This window comes from Talpa europaea, assembly GCF_964194135.1.
Source record: "Talpa europaea genome assembly, chromosome: 12".
Lineage (NCBI taxonomy): Eukaryota > Metazoa > Chordata > Mammalia > Eulipotyphla > Talpidae > Talpa > Talpa europaea.
This window is the reverse complement of record NC_140079.1, coordinates 83229511-83247921: the sequence shown is the minus strand read 5'-3', so window position 1 is coordinate 83247921 and position 18411 is coordinate 83229511. Positions and strand designations below refer to the sequence as shown.

Sequence of the window (18411 nt, the reverse complement as noted above, 5' to 3'; positions counted from 1 at the left end):
TCCTCACATGCCGAGCTTCCTCTTGCCCATGCAGGGCTTTGCACGCGCTGCCCCTCTGCTTAAATCCCCTCACCCCACCCCACCCCGCCGGCTGTCTCCTGTTCATCCTCAGGGCCCCACTCAGACACTCCCTCCCCCTGCCCTATTCCGCCTCTGCTTGTGACAATGAGTTTATCTGTGTTTGTTTAAGAAGCATCCTTTTCCCCCCAGCGTGAGCTCTGACTGCAGGGCCCGGTTTGTTCTGCTTGATGCCATCTCCCTGGTGCACAGCCGGCTCCTGACTAATTGTGGGGACATTGGGGCCAGGGGCCCTGGGCCTTGTTGTCATGGTTCTGTAGTGATGCCCATGAATGTAGGGGTCTGGGGTCTGGCCAGCCCTGAGCAAATCCAGGACCTCCCTGGAGCCTCAGTTTTCCCTCTGGAAACTGGAAGGGGTGGGCCTGGGGGACTCTGTGCTTGCCTCCCACCCCTGACTGTGATTTGGAAGCTGGGTGCCGACTCCTTCCTGCTGCTTCCTGGGTGTCCTGAGATGCTCCCGGACTCTGTGAGGTTGGGGTCCTGGGAGCATCACCATAGGCTGAGGGCTGTCCTCAGTCTGTTGTCACCCCCTTCCTGTTCCGCCATCATCCCAAATTACGTGTGTCTGCACAGAGCGGGTGGTCTTGCCTCTGTCAGGTGAGGGTCTGGGGTCTTTGCTGACCTGGAGTGGTGGGCAAGCCTGTGCCAGTGGGGTCCTGTCTGAGCCTCTCACTTTAGTCAGCCAGGCAGGACTGAGGCCTGGAAGAGCAGAGGCTGCCCAGGTCGGTGACAGTAGGGATAGTGAGTAGGGGTAGCGATAGCAAACATACAGGTGCTCACTGCGTCAGCAGGCGCTGCGTCCTTGCATGCTCAGAACAGTGTGGGGCAGGGGCTGTTATGCCCATTTTATAGATGAGAAGTAGAAGGGACCCGACGCCATGCGTTGTTTCAGTGCCTGAGTGGGGCAGTGTGCTGTCACCTGGCCTTTACTGTTTTGTGATTGTTGCTCATCTCATTATCAGGTGGCCCGGTGAGAAAAGGCATGGATCCATGTCGGGGTGACTGGTGGCATGGGGGGGACCGAGTCCCTCAGGGATTGTCAATGGGCCTGAGGTCCTAGAGGACCTGCAGGCCAGCCAGAGTGTCAGGACCCTCCCCTAGTCTCCCAGAGCCTGCCTCGGCCCTGGCGGATGGCTCTTAGGCTTCCGTGCCCCATGTGTCTTTCCAGCTGTCTGGTTTTCTTTATTTTCTGTGCCCCTGCAAGGCCCTGATTCTGGGCATCACTGTGGGGGGGGGGCGCTTTTGGGGAGCTGGGAGGGGCTCTCAGGAGAAGGAATTTCATTCTGGCAGCATCCACCTGGGATACCTGACAGTTGGAAGTGCTGGGTGCATCGAGGTTTGGGGAAGAGGCGTGACCTGCCCGGGGCCTCACAGGCGGGAAGGAACTTCTCGGCTCCTGCTCTGTGCCTAGGAATCCTGGTGAAGAAGCCTGCTCCAGAGGCTTCTCTGTTGTGTCCCTTGAATGGTCCTTTCTGACCTGAGTCTTCTCATCTGTAAAATGGGGATATTTAGAGTATTTCCCCCCCTCACTTTTTTTTTTTTAAACCTTAAAATCAGAACAAAGCCAAAGCAGTGGATCGTTCAATGGCCTCATTGTCATGGTCATCATCACCTTCCATCGTGGGTCCATTCTGATCCGTCCTTGCTGTGGGATGTGTGAACCCAAGCCCCTGGTGGCGGCTTAGGACTGGAGGGAGGGAGGCCTGAAGTGCCAGGGTTGGAAGAGGCATGCTCACCCTGGAGGGCATGCTTACCTGGTGCGCCCTGGACCAGGTGGCTGATAGCCAAAATTCTTGATTTCCCAGGAAAAGAAATGGTTGGAAGGGAGCTCATTGTAGGAGGCAGGTGGTCCAGCCTGACTTTTCTTTTTTCTCTTCTAGGCTTTTCCCACCTGCCCAGCGGGTTGTACCCATCCTACCTCCACCTGAACCACCTGGAGTCCCCCAGCAGCGGGAGCCCCCTCCTCAGCCAGCTGGGCCAGCCCAGCATTTTCGATACCCAGAAAGGTCAGGAGAGGGGAGGGGGAGGAGACTGGGGGTGGGGGTACCTCTAGAGGGGCTTCTCTGGCACCCCTAGTACTACCTCAGTATTTCAGGCAGCCCATAGATCTGTTTTTCAAGACCCCTGGCCAAGATTCTTTATGTGCCCCCGGCCCCTAAGAGTCCCAACAGGCCGACTGGGCCCAAGCATCATCTAGTCTCCTGTTCCTTTTACCCTGCTCTCCTTCATGGGCCTGTTAGGTCCTCTGGGAAGCTCTTAAAACAAACTTGGCCTCTTCCCCTCTAACAGATAAGGAAACTGAGGCTTAGAAAGATTAGTAGGTGGTTAACTGAATTTTTTTTTTAAAGATTTATTTTGTTTTTATTTATGCATACAAGAACTGGGGTGCAGGCCAGAGGTGGGGGGTGAGCGGATTCACCAGAGACAGAGTGGGAAGCAGAACAGGGAGATCCACTAAAACATACTGCTTGAAGGGAGCAGTTGGGGAGACAGGGAGCAGCAGGGGAGACAGTCTGCTGTGCCATGTGGGTCAGCTCCCTGGCAGAGGATCGAACTCCTGCCGCAGTGGCTGGTGATCGCTTGCTAGCCTGAGACTTTAACCCTGCTCCACTAGGGAGGCCCCCCAAGTGAGTTTCAGATTCAGTTCTATCCAGATCCAGAGCTTGCCTTCCCCAGGGATGCATTGTGCCCCACGGTCCTCACCCTGGGGTTGCAGGTGCACTTTAGGGCTGCCCTCCTGCCCTGGGCCTGGCGCGGTGGCATCGCTCAGCCGCGCGCTTTCTTCTCCACAGACGGCTTCTACCTGCCCGCTCCGGGGGGCCCGGGCGCCCTGCACTCCCACGCGCCCTCCAGGACTCCAGGCGGCCACTCCTCAGGCGCCCCGCCCAAAAGCTCATCGCGGGAAGGCCCGGCCAAGGAGCGGGCAGGCCGCGGCGGGGAGCCGCCCCCCCTGTTCGGCAAGAAGGACCCTCGGGCCCGGGAAGAGGCGGCGGGCCCGCGGGGAGTGGTGGACCTCACCCAGGAGGCCCGCGCGGAGGGCCGCCAGGACCGCGGGCCCCCGCGCCTGGCCGACCGCCTGTCGCCGTTTCTGGCGGACGCGGGGCCCCTGCGGGCCCCGGGCATGCCCAGCACAGAGTCCAAGGGCAAAACCCCCCTGCAGACGCCGGCCCTGAACCTCTGCAACGGCGGCGGCGCCCCCGAGCCGGGCCCCGCCGAGCCGGGCCGCGGCCTCAAGGAGGTGGCGCGCCAGGAGGAGAGCGCGCGGCTGCGGCGCGCGGAGGCCCTGCTGCCCGGGCCGTGCCCCTGCCCCTCGCCGCTGCCGCCGCTGCCCCCGGGCAAGGGGCCGCCCGCGCTGCCCGCCGCCTCGGCCGGGGCTTTCGCCGCCCCGCAGCCGGCCGGCGTCTACACCATCTTCCCCGCGGCGGGCCGGGAGCCGGGGCGGGAGCACCGCGTGGTGGCGCCCACCTTTGTGCCTTCCGTGGAGGCCTTCGACGAGCGCCCGGGGCCCATCCAGATCGCATCGCAGGCCCGAGATGCGCGCGCCCGGGAGCGCGAGGCGGGCAGGCCCGGCGTCCTGCAGGCGCCCCCTGGGTCCCCGCGGCCACCCCCCGACCGGCCCGAGGGGCTCCGCGAGAAGAACTCGGTGATCCGCTCGCTCAAAAGGCCGCAGCCCGCCGAGGCCCCGCCGGCAAGGGCGGCGCGCGCCTCCCCGGACCCCCGGGCCTACCTCCCCACCAAAGAGCTGCTCAAGCCCGAGGTGGAGCCCAGGCCGTGCGAGCGCGCGCCCCGCGGGCCGGCCGCCAGCTCCCAGCAGTCCGCCAAGCTCTTCGGCCTGGAGCCCGGGCGGCCCGGCCCTGAACACAAGTGGAAACCTTTTGAGCTGGGCAACTTCGCCACCACGCAGATGGCCGTGCTGGCCGCCCAGCACCACCACGCCAGCCGTGCGGAGGAGGAGGCAGCCGCGGTCTCCAAAAAGGCCTACCTGGACCCCGGGGGGGCTGTGCCCCGAGCCTCGGCTGCCTGCGCCCGACCCGGAGCAGACATACACCCTGCGGCCCACGGGCCTGGGGAGGCCTCGGCCATGCAGAGCCTCATCAAGTACAGTGGTAGCTTCACCCGGGAGGCTGTGGCCGTGCGTCCCGGTGGCTGTGGCAAGAAGAGCCCCTTTGGAGGCCTGGGCACCATGAAACCGGAGCCTGTCCCCAGCACCACCAGTGCCCCTCGGGCCCAGGCCCGGCTCCCACACCCTGCAGGCCCAGCAGCAGGCGGGGGCCGGCAACTGAAGCGGGACCCTGAGAGGCCTGAGAGCGCCAAGACCTTTGGACGCGAGGGTTCTGGTGCCCAGGGTGAGGCAGAGGTGCGGCACCCGCCTGTGGGCATTGCGGTGGCCGTGGCCCGGCAGAAGGACAGTGGTGGCAATGGCCGGCTGGGGCCTGGGCTGGCAGACCAGGAGCGCTCCCTGTCCCTGAGCACCGTCAAAGGTGGGTCCCACATCCTGCCCCTCGCTTCCCTCCCTCCTGCCTACCCCTCCACCTGCCTCCTTGCACCCTGGCTCCCTCCTTCCTGGTACGGTTTGCCCTTTATCTCACTCGTGGGTTGAGGCTGTTATTTAGTTGTTCCATTATGCACATAGAAAAATGCAGAAAAGGCAGAAAAGGGGAAAAAGGACCATTGTATTTTCCAGCACTCTGAAAGAACACTTTGCTATCTTTCCCTGAGCTCATTTCCCTCAGCGATTTGCTTCTACCTGAACGTACCTAGCACACGTCGGCACCCAGGCCCCTGTGTTTTCTCCACGTGGCAGTGTGGCTCGCTGTCTCTCACTATTGCAAACTTTACGAAGTTAATTTTTTTTTTTTAATAGAGGCATGTTTTATTTATTTATTTATTTGTTTGTTTATACATGCACTGGGTACAGTCAGAAGCGCGGGAGGGTGTGAGAATTCACCAGAGCCAGAGCGGGGAGCAGAGCAGGCAGAAGGACCGAGGTACACTGCTGAGGGGAGCAGCGGGCGGCAGGAGAGGTCTGCGCGCCATGTGGGACCCTCCTCTGGTGGCCGGGGAGCAGCCGGGGATCGAACCGGCGCCGCAGAGGTCGCAGGCAGCTTTGCAACCCAGCGCTCAACCGCTGCGCCACCGGGGAGGCCCCACGAAGTTAATTTTTAAAACACCTTTCCTATTCGGTGGAGAGAGCGCACCGTAGTTCAGTGAACCGGTCTCCTTATGGGCATTTTAGTTTCCTTCTCCGTGTTTTCGTGTTTGGGACTCTGAGTTCAATATTCTTGTGCATTGTGCCTCCGTGATATATATATATTTTTCCTCTTACATCCATATTTTATTTCATTTTTTTCTTTATTTTTTTTCTTTTTATATTCCCCATACAATTGCGACCCCCTTATTTTGACCCCAATCCCTCCCCTCTGCGCCCCCCACCCCCCCATAGAGTGTCTCTGGTTCATAGTTGTTTGTTGATTTTGATTTTCACTTTCTTATAGTTATTCTTTTTCCTGGTCCCTTATTTCTCCGTGATATTTTGAGTCATTTTCTAAGAATAGGTTTCCAGGAATAGACTCCTTTCAAGCCTGTAATTCTGAGGGAGGTAATCTGCCTTACCTGCTCACTGTTCCCATGTCTGATGTGGGCTTGGAGCGTAGCAGGTATCCCATATATGAGCAAATGCTGGATTGTGCTAGAAACGTGAGTCTTGCTGTTCTTAGTGGTCTCAGCGTTTTGAGCCTCGGTGATTTTTTTTAGGTAGTTAGTTACAGGTATTACATTTCTCTTTGCAACATATGCATCCTTTTCATTTCATTTTATTTTTATTTTAAAAAAATATTTATGCATACAAGAACTGGGGTACAGGCCAGAGGTGCAGGGGATGAGAGGATTCACCAGAGATAGTGGGGATCAGAACAGGCAGACTGACTGAAATACACTGCTGAGGGGGGTGGCAGGTGAGACAGGCGAGGTCTGCTTTGCCATGTGGGCCACCTCCCTGACCGGGGATCGACCTTGTGCTGCAGTGGCTGCGGATAGCTTCATAGTGCACCCCTTGCACCACCGGGAAGTCCCCTTTTCATTTTAGATTCCTCAGAATTGTGTTCTAATAGTATTTAAATATAAGTCTGTGACTCAGTTCGGTGGGGAAGGATGGTGCATTTTTAAAAATTACTAGTGTGATTGAGTAATTTTCCAGAACTTGGTTGATTGAATGCATTTCCCTTTGTCTCTGCATATTTTGCTGTTGGTCTCCTTCCTGGGATTGTGGAAAGTTGAAATTTGTGGCATTTTTCTGGACCTGGTCTGCACAGAAGAGAGAACTCACTGTTGAGTCAGTGTCCTGCCTGCAGCTGGGCCCTGACGCTGTCCCTGACTGCTTGGGTGGGTCTACTGTACATGGTGTGAGGCTGGTGGGCTGTGGGCAGGGCCTGGAAGACTGGCCAGGGGCCCCTTGCTCTTGTGACGTCTCACCCGTGAGCCTTGGTGTCTTCCCCGACCCTCCCAGTGTGTCCGCAGCCCCCAGCTTGCTTCTCACACTTACAGCTGTGAGTTCCGGCTTGGCCCACATCTCTGGTCCCCACACAGCCCCCTTCCCTGCACCTCCCTGGCTTTCCTCCATCAGGCTACAGAGGCATCTCGGGTACATGTCTCCTGGGCCTCTATCCCTCCTTGGTCTTACCTCCTGTGCTCACCCAAGCTGACTCTTGGGCTTCATCCTGGGTCCACAGTGTGCACCCACTGCTGTGTTCTGTCACAGCTGCTTCCTAGAATCACTGTCTCAGGCCTGCTCTCCCAGCTGAGCCCAGCAAGGGACAGGACTGTCCCACTGTGCTTCCACTGTGGCTACAGAGGCTCTTCATCCAGTCTGGGTGAGTCAGAGAAGTGATGCTTAGGGAATGTTTGTTGAATGACTGAGTCCCCCTGGCTAGGAAAGTCTGTCCACTGCCCTGGGGGGCTGGCACAAGGCCTACTGTAGTCTGGATGGAAGTAGTAGGCAGCAGCCCTTGCTTGGAGGTGACTGGCTTATGGTGGACAAACCCTGTTGCTCGGGCAGAGATTTGAGACAGTAGACCCCTCTGGAAGGCAAAAGATCTTAGGGTCCTTTCCCTGGAAGAATGCTCATGTGACATGGTGTGGTGAATGAGTGAGAATTTGTGAGTGTGTGAGAGGGTGTGCGTGTGTATGTGTTGTGTATTTGAGAGAGAAGGTGTGTTAGTGCCAGGAGGACGTGACAGGTTTGGAATGGGACATTAGGGAGTGAGCTGAAGCTCCCTTTCTCTGTTGCAGCTGACAGTTGAAGAGTAGAAACCTGGGTTCTTTGAAAAAATCCCATAAGAAGTGGTGGTTTTCCCAAATGCTGGAGTTAGGGTTGCCCTCAGCCCAGGGCATGGTCATGGACCCAGGTTTCCCAGTGTGCTCCCGTTTTCCTGCCTCTTCCTTTGGGCAGTGAACCATCAGCTTGTTTGTTATAGGGTTCAAATTGGAGTTCTGACCCTTGCAGTCACTTGACCTTGAACAAGAGGTCTGAGCCTCAGGGCCCCCAGTTTCTATATTTGTTACATAGCACTTATGAGGGTGGCCTCATTCCTTGATGCCAGCTGGACTAACTAACGGGCACCTAGTGGTGCTTTATAAACAGACCTGCCTGCCTTTGCTCTGCTCACTTGCAGGGCCCTGGTGTCTTACCACTTACGGCAATGCCCGTGAGCCCTACATGCTCCTTGGCATACTCAGGCCTCAGGACCTTTACACTTGCTGTTCCTGCTGCAGAGCTCTCTCTCCCTGTAAATGTCCACATGAGTCCATTCATTCATTCGTTTCCCATCTGTTTGTCGAACAGCTTTCTCTGAGCTAGCATCGTGTGGGGAGAGGTAGACAGCCAGGAATGGGACTGTCGCGACGAGAGACAGGTGGTGAACGACACAACAGCAGCATGTTGTGCTCTGTGCTGTGAGGGGACAGGAAAGGGAGTACAGTGGAGAAGAGGTGGTCAGGAAGGGCTTCCTGGATGAGGCAGTGTTTGGGCTGAGCTCTGACGAGGGTAACTGAATATTGCTGAGAATGGCACTCTGGGTGGAGGGAACAGTGTGTGTGACCCTGAGGGTAGGGAGGACACATGGGGCTGGAGCGCAGAGAGTCAGGATAGCCGGGACACTGGGGAGGCCATGGGGCGGACTAGCCAGGACCAGCACAGGGGTCTGGTTCTGTGGGGCTGGTGCTCTGCAGGAAGGTCAAGTATGAGCAAGGTAGGGTAGTGGAAGGCATGCCATGTTTCTTTACAGACCAGTGGAATTTGGAGGGCATGGTTTGGGGCTCTAGCCCACATGAGCCTGGGGTGGGAGTCCCCTCGGTGGTGACAGGGCAGTAGAGAGGTGTCTGGGGCCGGAGGGCTTCAGGCACTGGTCCCTTCAGACTCCAGGGCATGGGGGCCCTTGGGGTTTCAAGAACCTGGGAGGCCAGCTCCCCCCAGGGAAGAAAGTGTGGGCATACACTGATTCCCCAGCTCAGCTGCAGGTCTCTGGGGGCCCTCACACTCAGACTGTCTTGCTGGCCCCTGATTCCTGTGGGGTTCATGAGCAGAGCTGCCTGCAGTCCTGTGTGGAGGGGCAGATGGGCTCAGCGTTTCCTTTGATAGGGTGGCCGCGTTGTGCTGGAGGTGAGGGGCCCCGGGCCTGGGTCTTACCTAGCTGGCGGCGGCTGTGCCCTCCCACTGCCAGCCTCTTCTTCCTACTTCCTTCACCTGCCCGGAGCAGTACGGGGACTTGGAGATGGCAAAAATGAAGAGTGTCTGCTCAGTGTCTTTGCTGACCGCCTCTGCCCATGAGGGGCCTTGGCAGGTAGCACCCTCCCTCGTGGTGCCACGTCAGGAGAACAGCCGCGCTCCCTGGCCGCACGGCCTCTGGCCTGACCCCGGATGCCCTCACTGGCTTTTCTCTGCTTAATGGCGCTTGGCACTTTCCTGCTGTCCCAGCCCACCAGAACTTTTAGAACTTCTAGGCCAACTCCCAGGCTTACCTTCCGCTGCCTCTGAGAGACCCCTTCCCCGTGCGAGGCTGCTGCTGTCCCTGTGTGTTTGGCCTGTTGGGGACGGGGTTGGCATGGCTGTGCCCGACCCTGGGCTCCTCTCCTTTGTTCTGGGCCTGGTGGGTTCCCTTCTTGCAGGGAAAGGGAGCAACATGCCTGAGTCTGTGGGCTCTGTTTGTAAGTTCCAGCTTTGGGGGGAAAGGAAGGGAGAAAGGAGGGGATCGACCTGATGGCAGCCTTCCAAGTGGGTCATGACCTGCACAGGCCAGGGGCCCAAGAGGCTTGTCTCCAGAGGAATAAGATCTGTGCAGGGGAATCTGGGGGTCTCCCTGAGCACCGCTCCTGAGGCTCAGGTTAGGCAGAGTGACCTCTGGTGGGGTCCTGGGCTCAGTGCCTGCTTGCTGCCCATGGCAGCCTGGGGTGGGTGAGTTGGGGGCCACCGGCGCAGCCCACCCTCTTCCTGGCAGCCCAGGGCAGTCTGCCCGAGCGTTGTTAATCTGGCCTAAACCAGGTTCTCCTTTAAGAAAAGACTCAGCCCCTTGCTGTGTGGCCTCTGCTGCCCATGGCTGCTATCTCACGTGCCCACGCCCGCCTGGGGCTGCATGCATGCACCGGTGGTTCTGGCTGGTACAGAGAACACCCAGGAAGAGGGATTGGGCGGGGCTAGCAGAGGTGGCAGGGCCAAGACAGACAGATGGTGGGGGCTCCGTGGTCATGTGCCCACCTCCGCCGTTCCTCCTCCAGTAACGGGCCGTGTGCCAGGCTGGATTTGGGGAACTGCCTTCTCTGCTCCGGGAGTAGAGAACTCCTAGAAGGTGCAGCTGGACCAGAATCCGTAGAAGGTGCCCGCTGGGCACTGGGCAGGACAGAAGCTGGTGACAGCTCCCCTGTCACCCACTCCCTCCATGTGGGCAGTGGGTAGTGGTCTTTGCTTTTCTGTCTCAGTTTTGAAAAGATGAGCCGCACGTCTGCAGCAGACAGAGCCCTGGCGGCCCCCAGTGTGGTGGCCGATTCCCATGACAGGCTGGGCTGTTTGTGAATCGTGGCTGCTTTTCCGGATTGTGGTTTCCCCTCCATCTTGATCCACCCCCAGCCTCTGCAACGTCCCTGCCCACTAGTCCTTGGTGGCCACGGGTACCTGTGTATTACAGCCATTTCCTTGGGGTGTGCTGGGAGGACCTTTCCTGGCACAGAAGACATCAGGTGGGTTTGGGGGGATGCAGGTGTATCTTAAGGGAAGACGTTCCAGGGTCCAGGACTTGGAGGACTTGTTGTGGACTTATAAGTGGGGCCTTGAATCAGGGTTCACTTCCTACTCGTTCCCCTCAGGGCATGGACGAGCTGATGAGGACTGTGGGGATGAGAGGGCCAGGCACCGGGAGGACCGGCTGCTGGGAGCACGGCTGGACCGGGACCAGGAGAAGCTACTCAGGTGAGGGCTGGTGTGCCTGGGGCTTGGGAATCTTGGAGCCCCTGGGGGTGAGGGCTGACTTGGGTGACCCAGGTGGACCTGCGTGACTGCTGTAGGCCATGGCGCTGAGAGGAGGAGCCGCCCTGACCCGGGCCAGGTGGCTCCCACAGCCCCTCTCCTGGAGGTGGGACTCCCCCATCCTAGGGAAGGCCCCAGAGCCCCTTCTTTCTGAGCCTTGACCTTCACTTTTCCATATGCTGCTCTGGACAGCATATAGGCCACCTGGGCTATTGCCTACACCTCTGTCCCTCTTCTTCCAGAGAAAGTAAGGAGCTGGCTGACCTCGCCCGTCTGCACCCTAGCAGCTGTGCTGCCAATGGCCTGAACCCCAACCTTATGGTGACCGGGGGCCCAGCGCTGGCGGGTTCAGGTCGCTGGTCTGCTGACCCTGCTGCCCACCTGGCCACTCACCCCTGGCTTCCCCGCTCCGGCAGCACATCCATGTGGCTCACTGGCCACCCCTATGGTGAGTGTGGGGCGGGCAGCTTTCCCCGGACGGCGGAAGCGGCGGGTGGGGTGGCCGGTGCTTGCTGGAGCGCGGTGCTGGCGCCGGTGCAGGGCTGGGTGGAAGGAGCCTTGTGTGGGACTCCGCGCAAGCCCTGCTTCCTCGCCCACACTCTTGCTCCCTGGAGGGCCTCAGGGCAGTAGCCCCTTGCGGCTCCACTGCTGAATCTGTTTGGGGAGGGGCACGCGCCTGCAGTCAGCGGTCTTCAGCTCAGGAGGTGGGGAATGGGGCGTGGGCAGGGGAGGAGCCGGAGTGGCTGGGGGCAGGCGTACCTCGGACCCCAAGCCTGACTCCGTCCTCTGTCTCCTAGGCCTGGGCCACCCCTCTCTGCACCAGGGCATGGCTCCTGCTTTCCCACCTGGCTTGGGGGGCTCCCTGCCGTCAGCCTACCAGTTCGTCAGGGATCCCCAGTCGGGCCAGCTAGTGGTCATTCCCAGCGATCACCTGCCTCACTTTGGTAAGTGGTGGCCTGATGGTGGGGTCGGGCTGCCGTGCCCTCTCCTGGTGAGACCATCCTGAAAGCTAGGGACCTCCTGCTGGGGAGCATCTACACGTCAGAACAGGGTGGAGGCAGATGGGGACTCCGAGAGGACCTTTGACATCCTTGGTTTCTATGTGTCCTAGCCTCAGGGGGCCTTGTTTTGATGAGCTCCTACCCGGAAAGTCCACACAGAGAGCCCAGCAGGGCTGCCATGACAGGCCCAGGTCCCCTGCCTGGTACCCTGCCATCCTTTAGGGATCCACTGGCACAGTGGGAGGAGGAGTTAGGGTTCCCTCACTGTCAGCATGTTACAGCTGCGAAGCTTGGGGGCATCCCTCCTGGGGCATGCACAGGGCCCATGCGCCTGGGCAGAGGGGAGGAGGACAGGCCTCTTGGCCCCTGGGAAGCACCCAGGACCCTGCCAAGTGCAGTTCCCTCGTGAACCTCCCCATTCTGGGCCTCAGCTTCCCTACCTGTAAAGTGGGGTGATGGGGTGTCAGGTGTGGTGTGGCCTCACTGTCCGTCTTGCCCCTAGCGGAGCTGATGGAACGGGCTGCCGTGCCGCCACTCTGGCCTGCCCTGTACCCACCAGGCCGCAGCCCCCTGCACCATGCCCAGCAGCTGCAGCTCTTCTCCCAGCAGCACTTTCTGCGCCAGCAGGAGTTCCTGTACCTGCAGCAGCAGGCAGCCCAGGCGCTGGAGCTGCAGAGGAGCGCCCAGCTGGTGGTGAGTTGGGGTAGGGGCCAGTGTGGGGGGAGAGAGACCACGCAGTGCTCCCAGAGTCCCCGTGCATCGTGAAGCAGACCAGGCAACAAGCAGAACATCAGTGACAGACAGACAGGGATGAAAACAAGAGTGGCCAATGGTCAGGGGAGGTTTCCTGGAGGAGGTGGTCTCTGAGCAGAGACCTGAAGGAGTCAACTGAGCATGAGCCCTGCGGGCAAGGCGGGAGCAGTGTGAGCCAGGGGCAGAGAGAGATGTAGGTTAGCAGAGGTGGGGTGTAGGGAGCAGTAGGAGAACCGTGGCAGGAGCGGTGACCTTGTGGGTAGGGGTGCGTTGGAGTGAGCACTGAACAGGATCCCAGCGGGCCCCTGCTGTGCCTGAGAAAACTGCCACTGGGTAGAACCTCTTGGGTCCGCACTGGCCTCTTGGGTCGCCCAGTCCTACAAGACAGGAGATGCCAGGACTCTGTGTAGGTAGATTCTCTTAAGCCACAGTCCTCCTGCCTCCTGAGGGGCCTCTGGGACATGTGTTCTCAGCTCAGCCTCATCCTTCCCCATCATGCACCAGATGCCCCAGAGGCGTCACTGAGGCGGCACGTGCAGCAAGCCAGTGCCCTGGGTTTGAACTTGGGCTCTGTCATGCCTGACCGTGTGCCCTTGGGCTTTAAGTTTCCTTCTTTGGCAAATGAAGACACTAGTAATTTCTGTCATTGGGCAGTTGGTGAGATTTGATGGTCTTGAGTGACGGATACTTGGAGCATTTCTTCCTGGCGGTTTGTGTGCTGACTCCCTGTTCCCTGGGGACCACTGGCTGTCCTTTAGCCAGCTCCCTTCCCTGCCCTTAAGAGTCATCAAAGGCAGGAACAAGCTTCCCCTACCCCCTCTGATGTGGTTTGAACCCAAAATGTGTTAATGTAGGAAGGTACTATTAGTAGTGAGCTCCCTGTGAGGGTCGCTCCCCCAGAGCTGTGATGGGGCTGGAGTGGGGTGGCTTTTTCATCTTTAGGAGTCTCTGTGCTGGCCCCCTTCATCCTGACTGTGAGGGTCTCACTGGGGCCAGGGTCTGGATTGGAAGTCCCCTACAGCCCAGGGAGGGCTGGAGCTTTTGACCACCAAGAAGCCCCCTCCCTGCCCCCATCTGGAGTTCTACAAGGAACGCTGTGCTTGTTACACGCGTGCCACAATGGAATGTCCATCTCGGGCTGGGAGGGTGGGCAGCCTGCACCTGGACCCTGCCTGAGGGTCTCTGCAGGCTGGGGGCCTCTGGGGACTAGACAGCTGCTGGGTGATGGCTGCGGCCAGGCTGACCCTGCCTGCTGGTCCTCTCCCCAGCAGGAGCGGCTGAAGGCCCAGGAGCACCGAGCTGAGATGGAGGAGAAGGCCAGCAAGCGGGGCCTGGAGGCCACAAGCAAGGCTGGTTTGGCTGCTGCCGGCCCTGGACTTCTGCCTCGGAAGCCCCCTGGCCTGTCCACTGGCCCTGTGGGCGCCTATGGCAAGGCTGTGAGCCCCCCGCCATCTCCTCGAGCTTCCCCTGTGACTGCCCTGAAGGCCAAGGTCATCCAGAAGTTGGAGGATGTGACCAAGCCGCCCACCTATGCCTATCCTGCCACGCCTAGTTCCCATCCCTCCAGTCCGCCACCTGCCTCTCCACCACCCACCCCTGGAATTGCCCGCAAGGAGGAGGCACCTGAGAATGTTGTGGAGAAGAAGGAATTAGAGAAGGAAGCCCCCACCCCCTTCCAGGCCTTGTTCTCCGGTAAGTGGGTTGGTTGAGATTCTTGGAGGCCAGGTGCTGCCTCACCTCAGTTTTTCCCAGTCTTCAGTCAGCTCTGGTTCTGGCTGCCAGTTCATTCATTCATTCATTCGTTCCTTCTGTTTCTGTGGAGCCCCTGCGGTGTTCTGGGCCTGCTGCCAGTCCCTGGAATGCTTGCGTGAGCAGGCAGCCAGACAAGGTCTGGCTCTACCCCTCCTCAGTAGTAGCATTAGAGAATGGATGTAACATTAGAACTTGTTCTCAGCGCTAAAGAAAATCAGGCCTGTAAAATACTCAGTACTCTGCCTGGCACGTTCTCGGTGCCATTTAGCAGTTCCAGGACACCTGCTCTGGGCGGGGCCCCTTACCCCGTGTGCTGCAAACACCCAGAGCTGGTCCTATGTGGAGCAGGTGGCCTGGTTGGGGTCTGAGGCTTGTGTGCCTCCCTGCCCATTGGCTGTTGAGTGTGAGCTTGTGCTGGGGAAGACGAGTTGAATTCAATTTACCCCAGAATGCTGTATGATTTGGGGCAGTGCTAATGTTAAGTGCTGAGCATGTGCTGAGCCCCGGGGGGTGCACCATGTGTCTGTCTCTGCCCGCTCTGTTGGAGCCAGGGACACTGCAGAGAGTAACCACACACCATCCCTGCTCTCAGGAAAGTTACCTGGAAGGTAGGATTCAGAGTAAAAAGGAAGGGGGGCAGCAGTACATTACTGTTATTTTTTTGACCAGCTTGGGTATCCCATTTCTGATTTAGTGGGCCAGGCGGATTCTTTTGGGGTAGAGGCCAGAGATGGCACAGGCTGGGTGAAGACTGCTTGAGGTGATAGTATGTGTTTGCTTGTGGTCCAGCCTTGTGCTGGGGGCTGAGAGGGGAGGGGCTGGAGAAAGAGCTGACTGTGGTTTTGGCCCTTGGGACAGAATGGTGGTCTTTTCTTCCCTCTGGGGTCTGTCCCGGATGTTCAGGGAGCCACCCTGTAGAGGTCTTAGCTGCAGGCCAGCTGAGCGGAGGATGGCCATGTAGGTCTCTGTCCTGGCTGGTTGGTAGGTGTTGATGGGGACACAGGGGATCTCAGATTGGCTGGAGAGAGGGCCCTCACTGACTGCTATGTCCCTGGCAGATATCACCCCCCGGTACTCGTTTCAAGCCCTGCCGCCACACTATGGGAGACCGTACCCATTCCTGCTGCAGCCCACAGCAGCTGCTGATGCCGATGGCCTGGCCCCTGATGTGCCGCTGCAGGCTGATGGACCTGAGCGCCTGGCGCTTTCTCCTGAAGACAAACCCCTCCGCTTGTCCCCCTCCAAAATCCCCGAGCCAGTGCGGGAGGGCCCAGATGAAGAGCCTCTGCCTGAACGGGAGGTGAAGGCGGAGGTGGAAGACATGGACGAAGGCCCTTCGGAGCTGCCTTCCCACGAGTCGCCACTGCCACTGCCTCCCGAGGAAGCCCTGGCAGCGCCAAGCCCCGTGGGCAGCTGTGGAGGTGGGCTGCTGGAGGCCCAGGCACTGAGCGCCAGCCAGAGGGGTACAGAACCCTCCGGGTGCTCGGACTTCGTTGAGGGACCTGAGGCACAGGTTGATTCTCCGGGCCGGACAGAATCCTGTGCGGTGGCCCCGGACCTAGGGGGGCAACTGACGCCGGAGACACTGGTTGAGGCTAAGGAGGAGCCCGTGGAGGTGCCCGTGGCTGTGCCTGTGCCCCTGCCTGAGGCTGTGCCTGAGGAAGGCCTGGCTCAGGCGACCCCGAGTGAGCCCCGGCCCAGCCTCGAAATGACAGACTGTGATGTGTCTGCCGAGGACGCGGAGTGTCTCAGCTTGGAGGCCCAGGAGGCAACACCTGTGCCCAGCAGCACCTGCTTCCTGGAAGACGCGGTCACTGACCAGTTCCTGCCTGGCCTGGAGGACCCGCTGGCTGGTATGAATGCTCTGGCGGCGGCTGCGGAGCTGCCCCAGGCCAGGCCTCTGTCCTCCCCGGGCGCTGGAGCCCAAGCCCTGGAGAAGCTGGGGGCTGCGCAGAGCCTGGCCCTGGAGCAGAGCTTCCTGCATGGCATCACCCTGCTGAGTGAGATTGCGGAGCTGGAGCTGGAGAAGAGGAGCCAGGAGGTGGGAGGTGAGCCAGGTGGACAAGTAGTTCTTCTAGGGGATTAAGAAAACATTTTTTGTAAGACTTCTCGAAGTCTGGAAAATCCCAGGGTGTGGTTTATTCATGACCATTTTTTAAAAACTGTGGCAAAACACACATAACGTAAAAATTAACATCTTAATTGTTTGAGTATGCACTTTGGTGGTGTTATACATTCTTGGTGCCACAAATCTTTGAATTTTTTAGTCGTAAACTTGTCCCTGTTCTGTCAGTGGTATGTTTGGTAGTAGCAGGATTGTTTGGGTTACAATGGACTGAAAATTTCATTAGAGCTGGCTTAGGTCTCCTGCCACACTTCCCTGAACACACCTGATCTTGTCTGACTGGCTTAGGAAAAGGCAGGGGAAATTGATTGGTTCCGGTATGGCTGGATCTAGGCACATTCAAGTCATCTGGGGTGTCTTTTCATCTGCATCCCCTTCTCTCTCTACTCTTTCCTTCTGTTTCACTTTCCTCTCTGTTGACTTCTTTCAAGATAGGCCTACTGTCTTGTGGGGGGTCACCAAGATGTCCTGGCCCATGGGCCTGCCTGGCACACTCCCCAAAAGAGGCCACTTCTTTTCCTGGTAGCTCTGGCACTGTCATTAGGGTTCATGCATTTTGTAGAAGTAAATCCTGTTGTCCAGGAGATGGCATGGGCTGGGCCGATCATGCCAATCCCTTGATAGAGTGAGGGGGACGTGTCACCTTCAGGGAGTAGGCAAATGTGGCCTTCCAGAGGAAACAGGATGCCTTCAGCAGAAAGGGCTGTGAATTCTGAGCTGACACAAGAGCCCTGATGTTGAATGTAGAAAATGGAGGTGTCCCAGTCAGGGTGAGGATGGCCTGCAGGTCAGGCACCGCCTCACCACCTTGTGCTCACCCCAGAGCTGGTTGGGAGGAGAGCCTCCAAGGCAGCTGCAGAAGAGATCATAGTGGCCATTTCCAGTGTTACGGTGTATTTTTTCTAGAACTTTTTCCACAAATACACACGTATTTCTAAAATTAAGTTCATTTTGTGAAGTGTTCTGCCATCTGCCTCTTTGATTTAGTATAGTCTTGATCAAACATTTCTCAAAGCTGTGTGTTTTCAAAATTTTTTTTTCGAGGGACTGCCCAGTTTTCTGTCCAGTGGAGGCCTCGGCCTTCGGTGATCCAACCCTGCATCATCAAGCATTTCCGTTTGTCTTTTTACTCTTTTCTTGCTTTTAAAAATAATGTGATGATTACCTTTGAAAAAAAATCATCATCCACACCTCGGGGGTATATATTCCCAGGGTTAGAATTGCTAGGTTGAAGCAAGGCCACATTTTTAAGGCTTTTTCATTGCTGTGGGCAGTTGGCCCTGGGAACTTTGGCAGATGGCGCCCCCTTTCGTGCGGGCATCTGTTTTGTTTTGTTTTTTTTTTTTTTTTTAAAGATTTATTTATTTATGCATACAAGAGCGGGGTACAGGCCAGAGATGCAGGGGGTGAGAGAATTCTCCAGAGCCAGAGCGGGGAGCAGAGCAGGCAGAAGGACCGAAGTACACTGCTGAGGGGAGCAGCGGGCAAGACAGGAGAGGTCTGCCGGGCCATGTGGGTCAGCTCCCTGGCTGGCCAGGAATGGAACTCTTGCTGCAGTGGCTGCGGATTGCTTCATAGTGCGGTGCTTAACCTCCTGTTAAGCACCAGGGAGGCCCCCAGGCATCTATTATTTTAAAGTTCATGCTTTTCTTCTCCCATTTCAGTAGTTTGGCACAAGATAATTTTCTTTTTCAGGAAAAAATGAAGACCCCCTTGATCTTACTGACTGGTGGCTGGTTTTCCTTGGGGGCTGCAAAGGGCCAGAGGGCATTGGGAAGGAGGGAGCTAAAGGCAGGTTGCCCAGTGTGGAGACTACAGCTCACCCTCATCCGTTTTTGCACTTTTGGCCCATTTTCTGTCTCTGGCTTGTTTGGTATTAACAGGATTCTTTGGTTTGCAAAGGACAGAAATTCTCTGGCCCTATATTCTGTCATTCAACAACAACTTAGTGCCTCCTCGTGCCCGGCGAGGCTGTCCATGGGCAGGTGATGACAGGCGGTGCGTGGGCACAGTGGGAGGGGACAGGGCCGAAGTGGGAAGAGTGTGCTTTTATGGGGATGGCCAGGGAAGCCCCTCTTGATAAGGAGACCTGAGGAAGGTGAGGGAGGAAGGTGGAAGGAACAACAGGTACAAGGACCGGGTTGGAGTAGGAAAGAGGAAGGAGGGGCAGAAGAGGGTGGCCAGGAAGT

General features: G+C 58.1%; 1 protein-coding gene across 3 annotated transcripts in view; it reads left to right on the top strand.

Annotated features, from left to right (window-relative positions):
- Positions 1 to 18411, top strand: part of TNRC18 (trinucleotide repeat containing 18) — a gene marked incomplete at its 3' end in the record, with an annotated part of 79350 nt that overhangs the window by 20047 nt on the left and 40892 nt on the right. For 2 of the 3 annotated variants that reach the window (XM_084249354.1, XM_084249355.1), the window contains exons 2-9: positions 1959 to 2084; positions 2871 to 4559; positions 10432 to 10534; positions 10834 to 11039; positions 11389 to 11535; positions 12095 to 12285; positions 13617 to 14037; positions 15156 to 16145. In XM_084249354.1, the coding sequence (XP_084105480.1) occupies positions 1959 to 2084; positions 2871 to 4559; positions 10432 to 10534; positions 10834 to 11039; positions 11389 to 11535; positions 12095 to 12285; positions 13617 to 14037; positions 15156 to 16145 (3873 nt within the window). Of the gene's footprint in view, positions 1 to 1958; positions 2103 to 2870; positions 4560 to 10431; positions 10535 to 10833; positions 11040 to 11388; positions 11536 to 12094; positions 12286 to 13613; positions 14038 to 15155; positions 16146 to 18411 lie in introns of all 3 variants that reach the window. The other variant, XM_084249353.1, reaches the window with a different exon arrangement.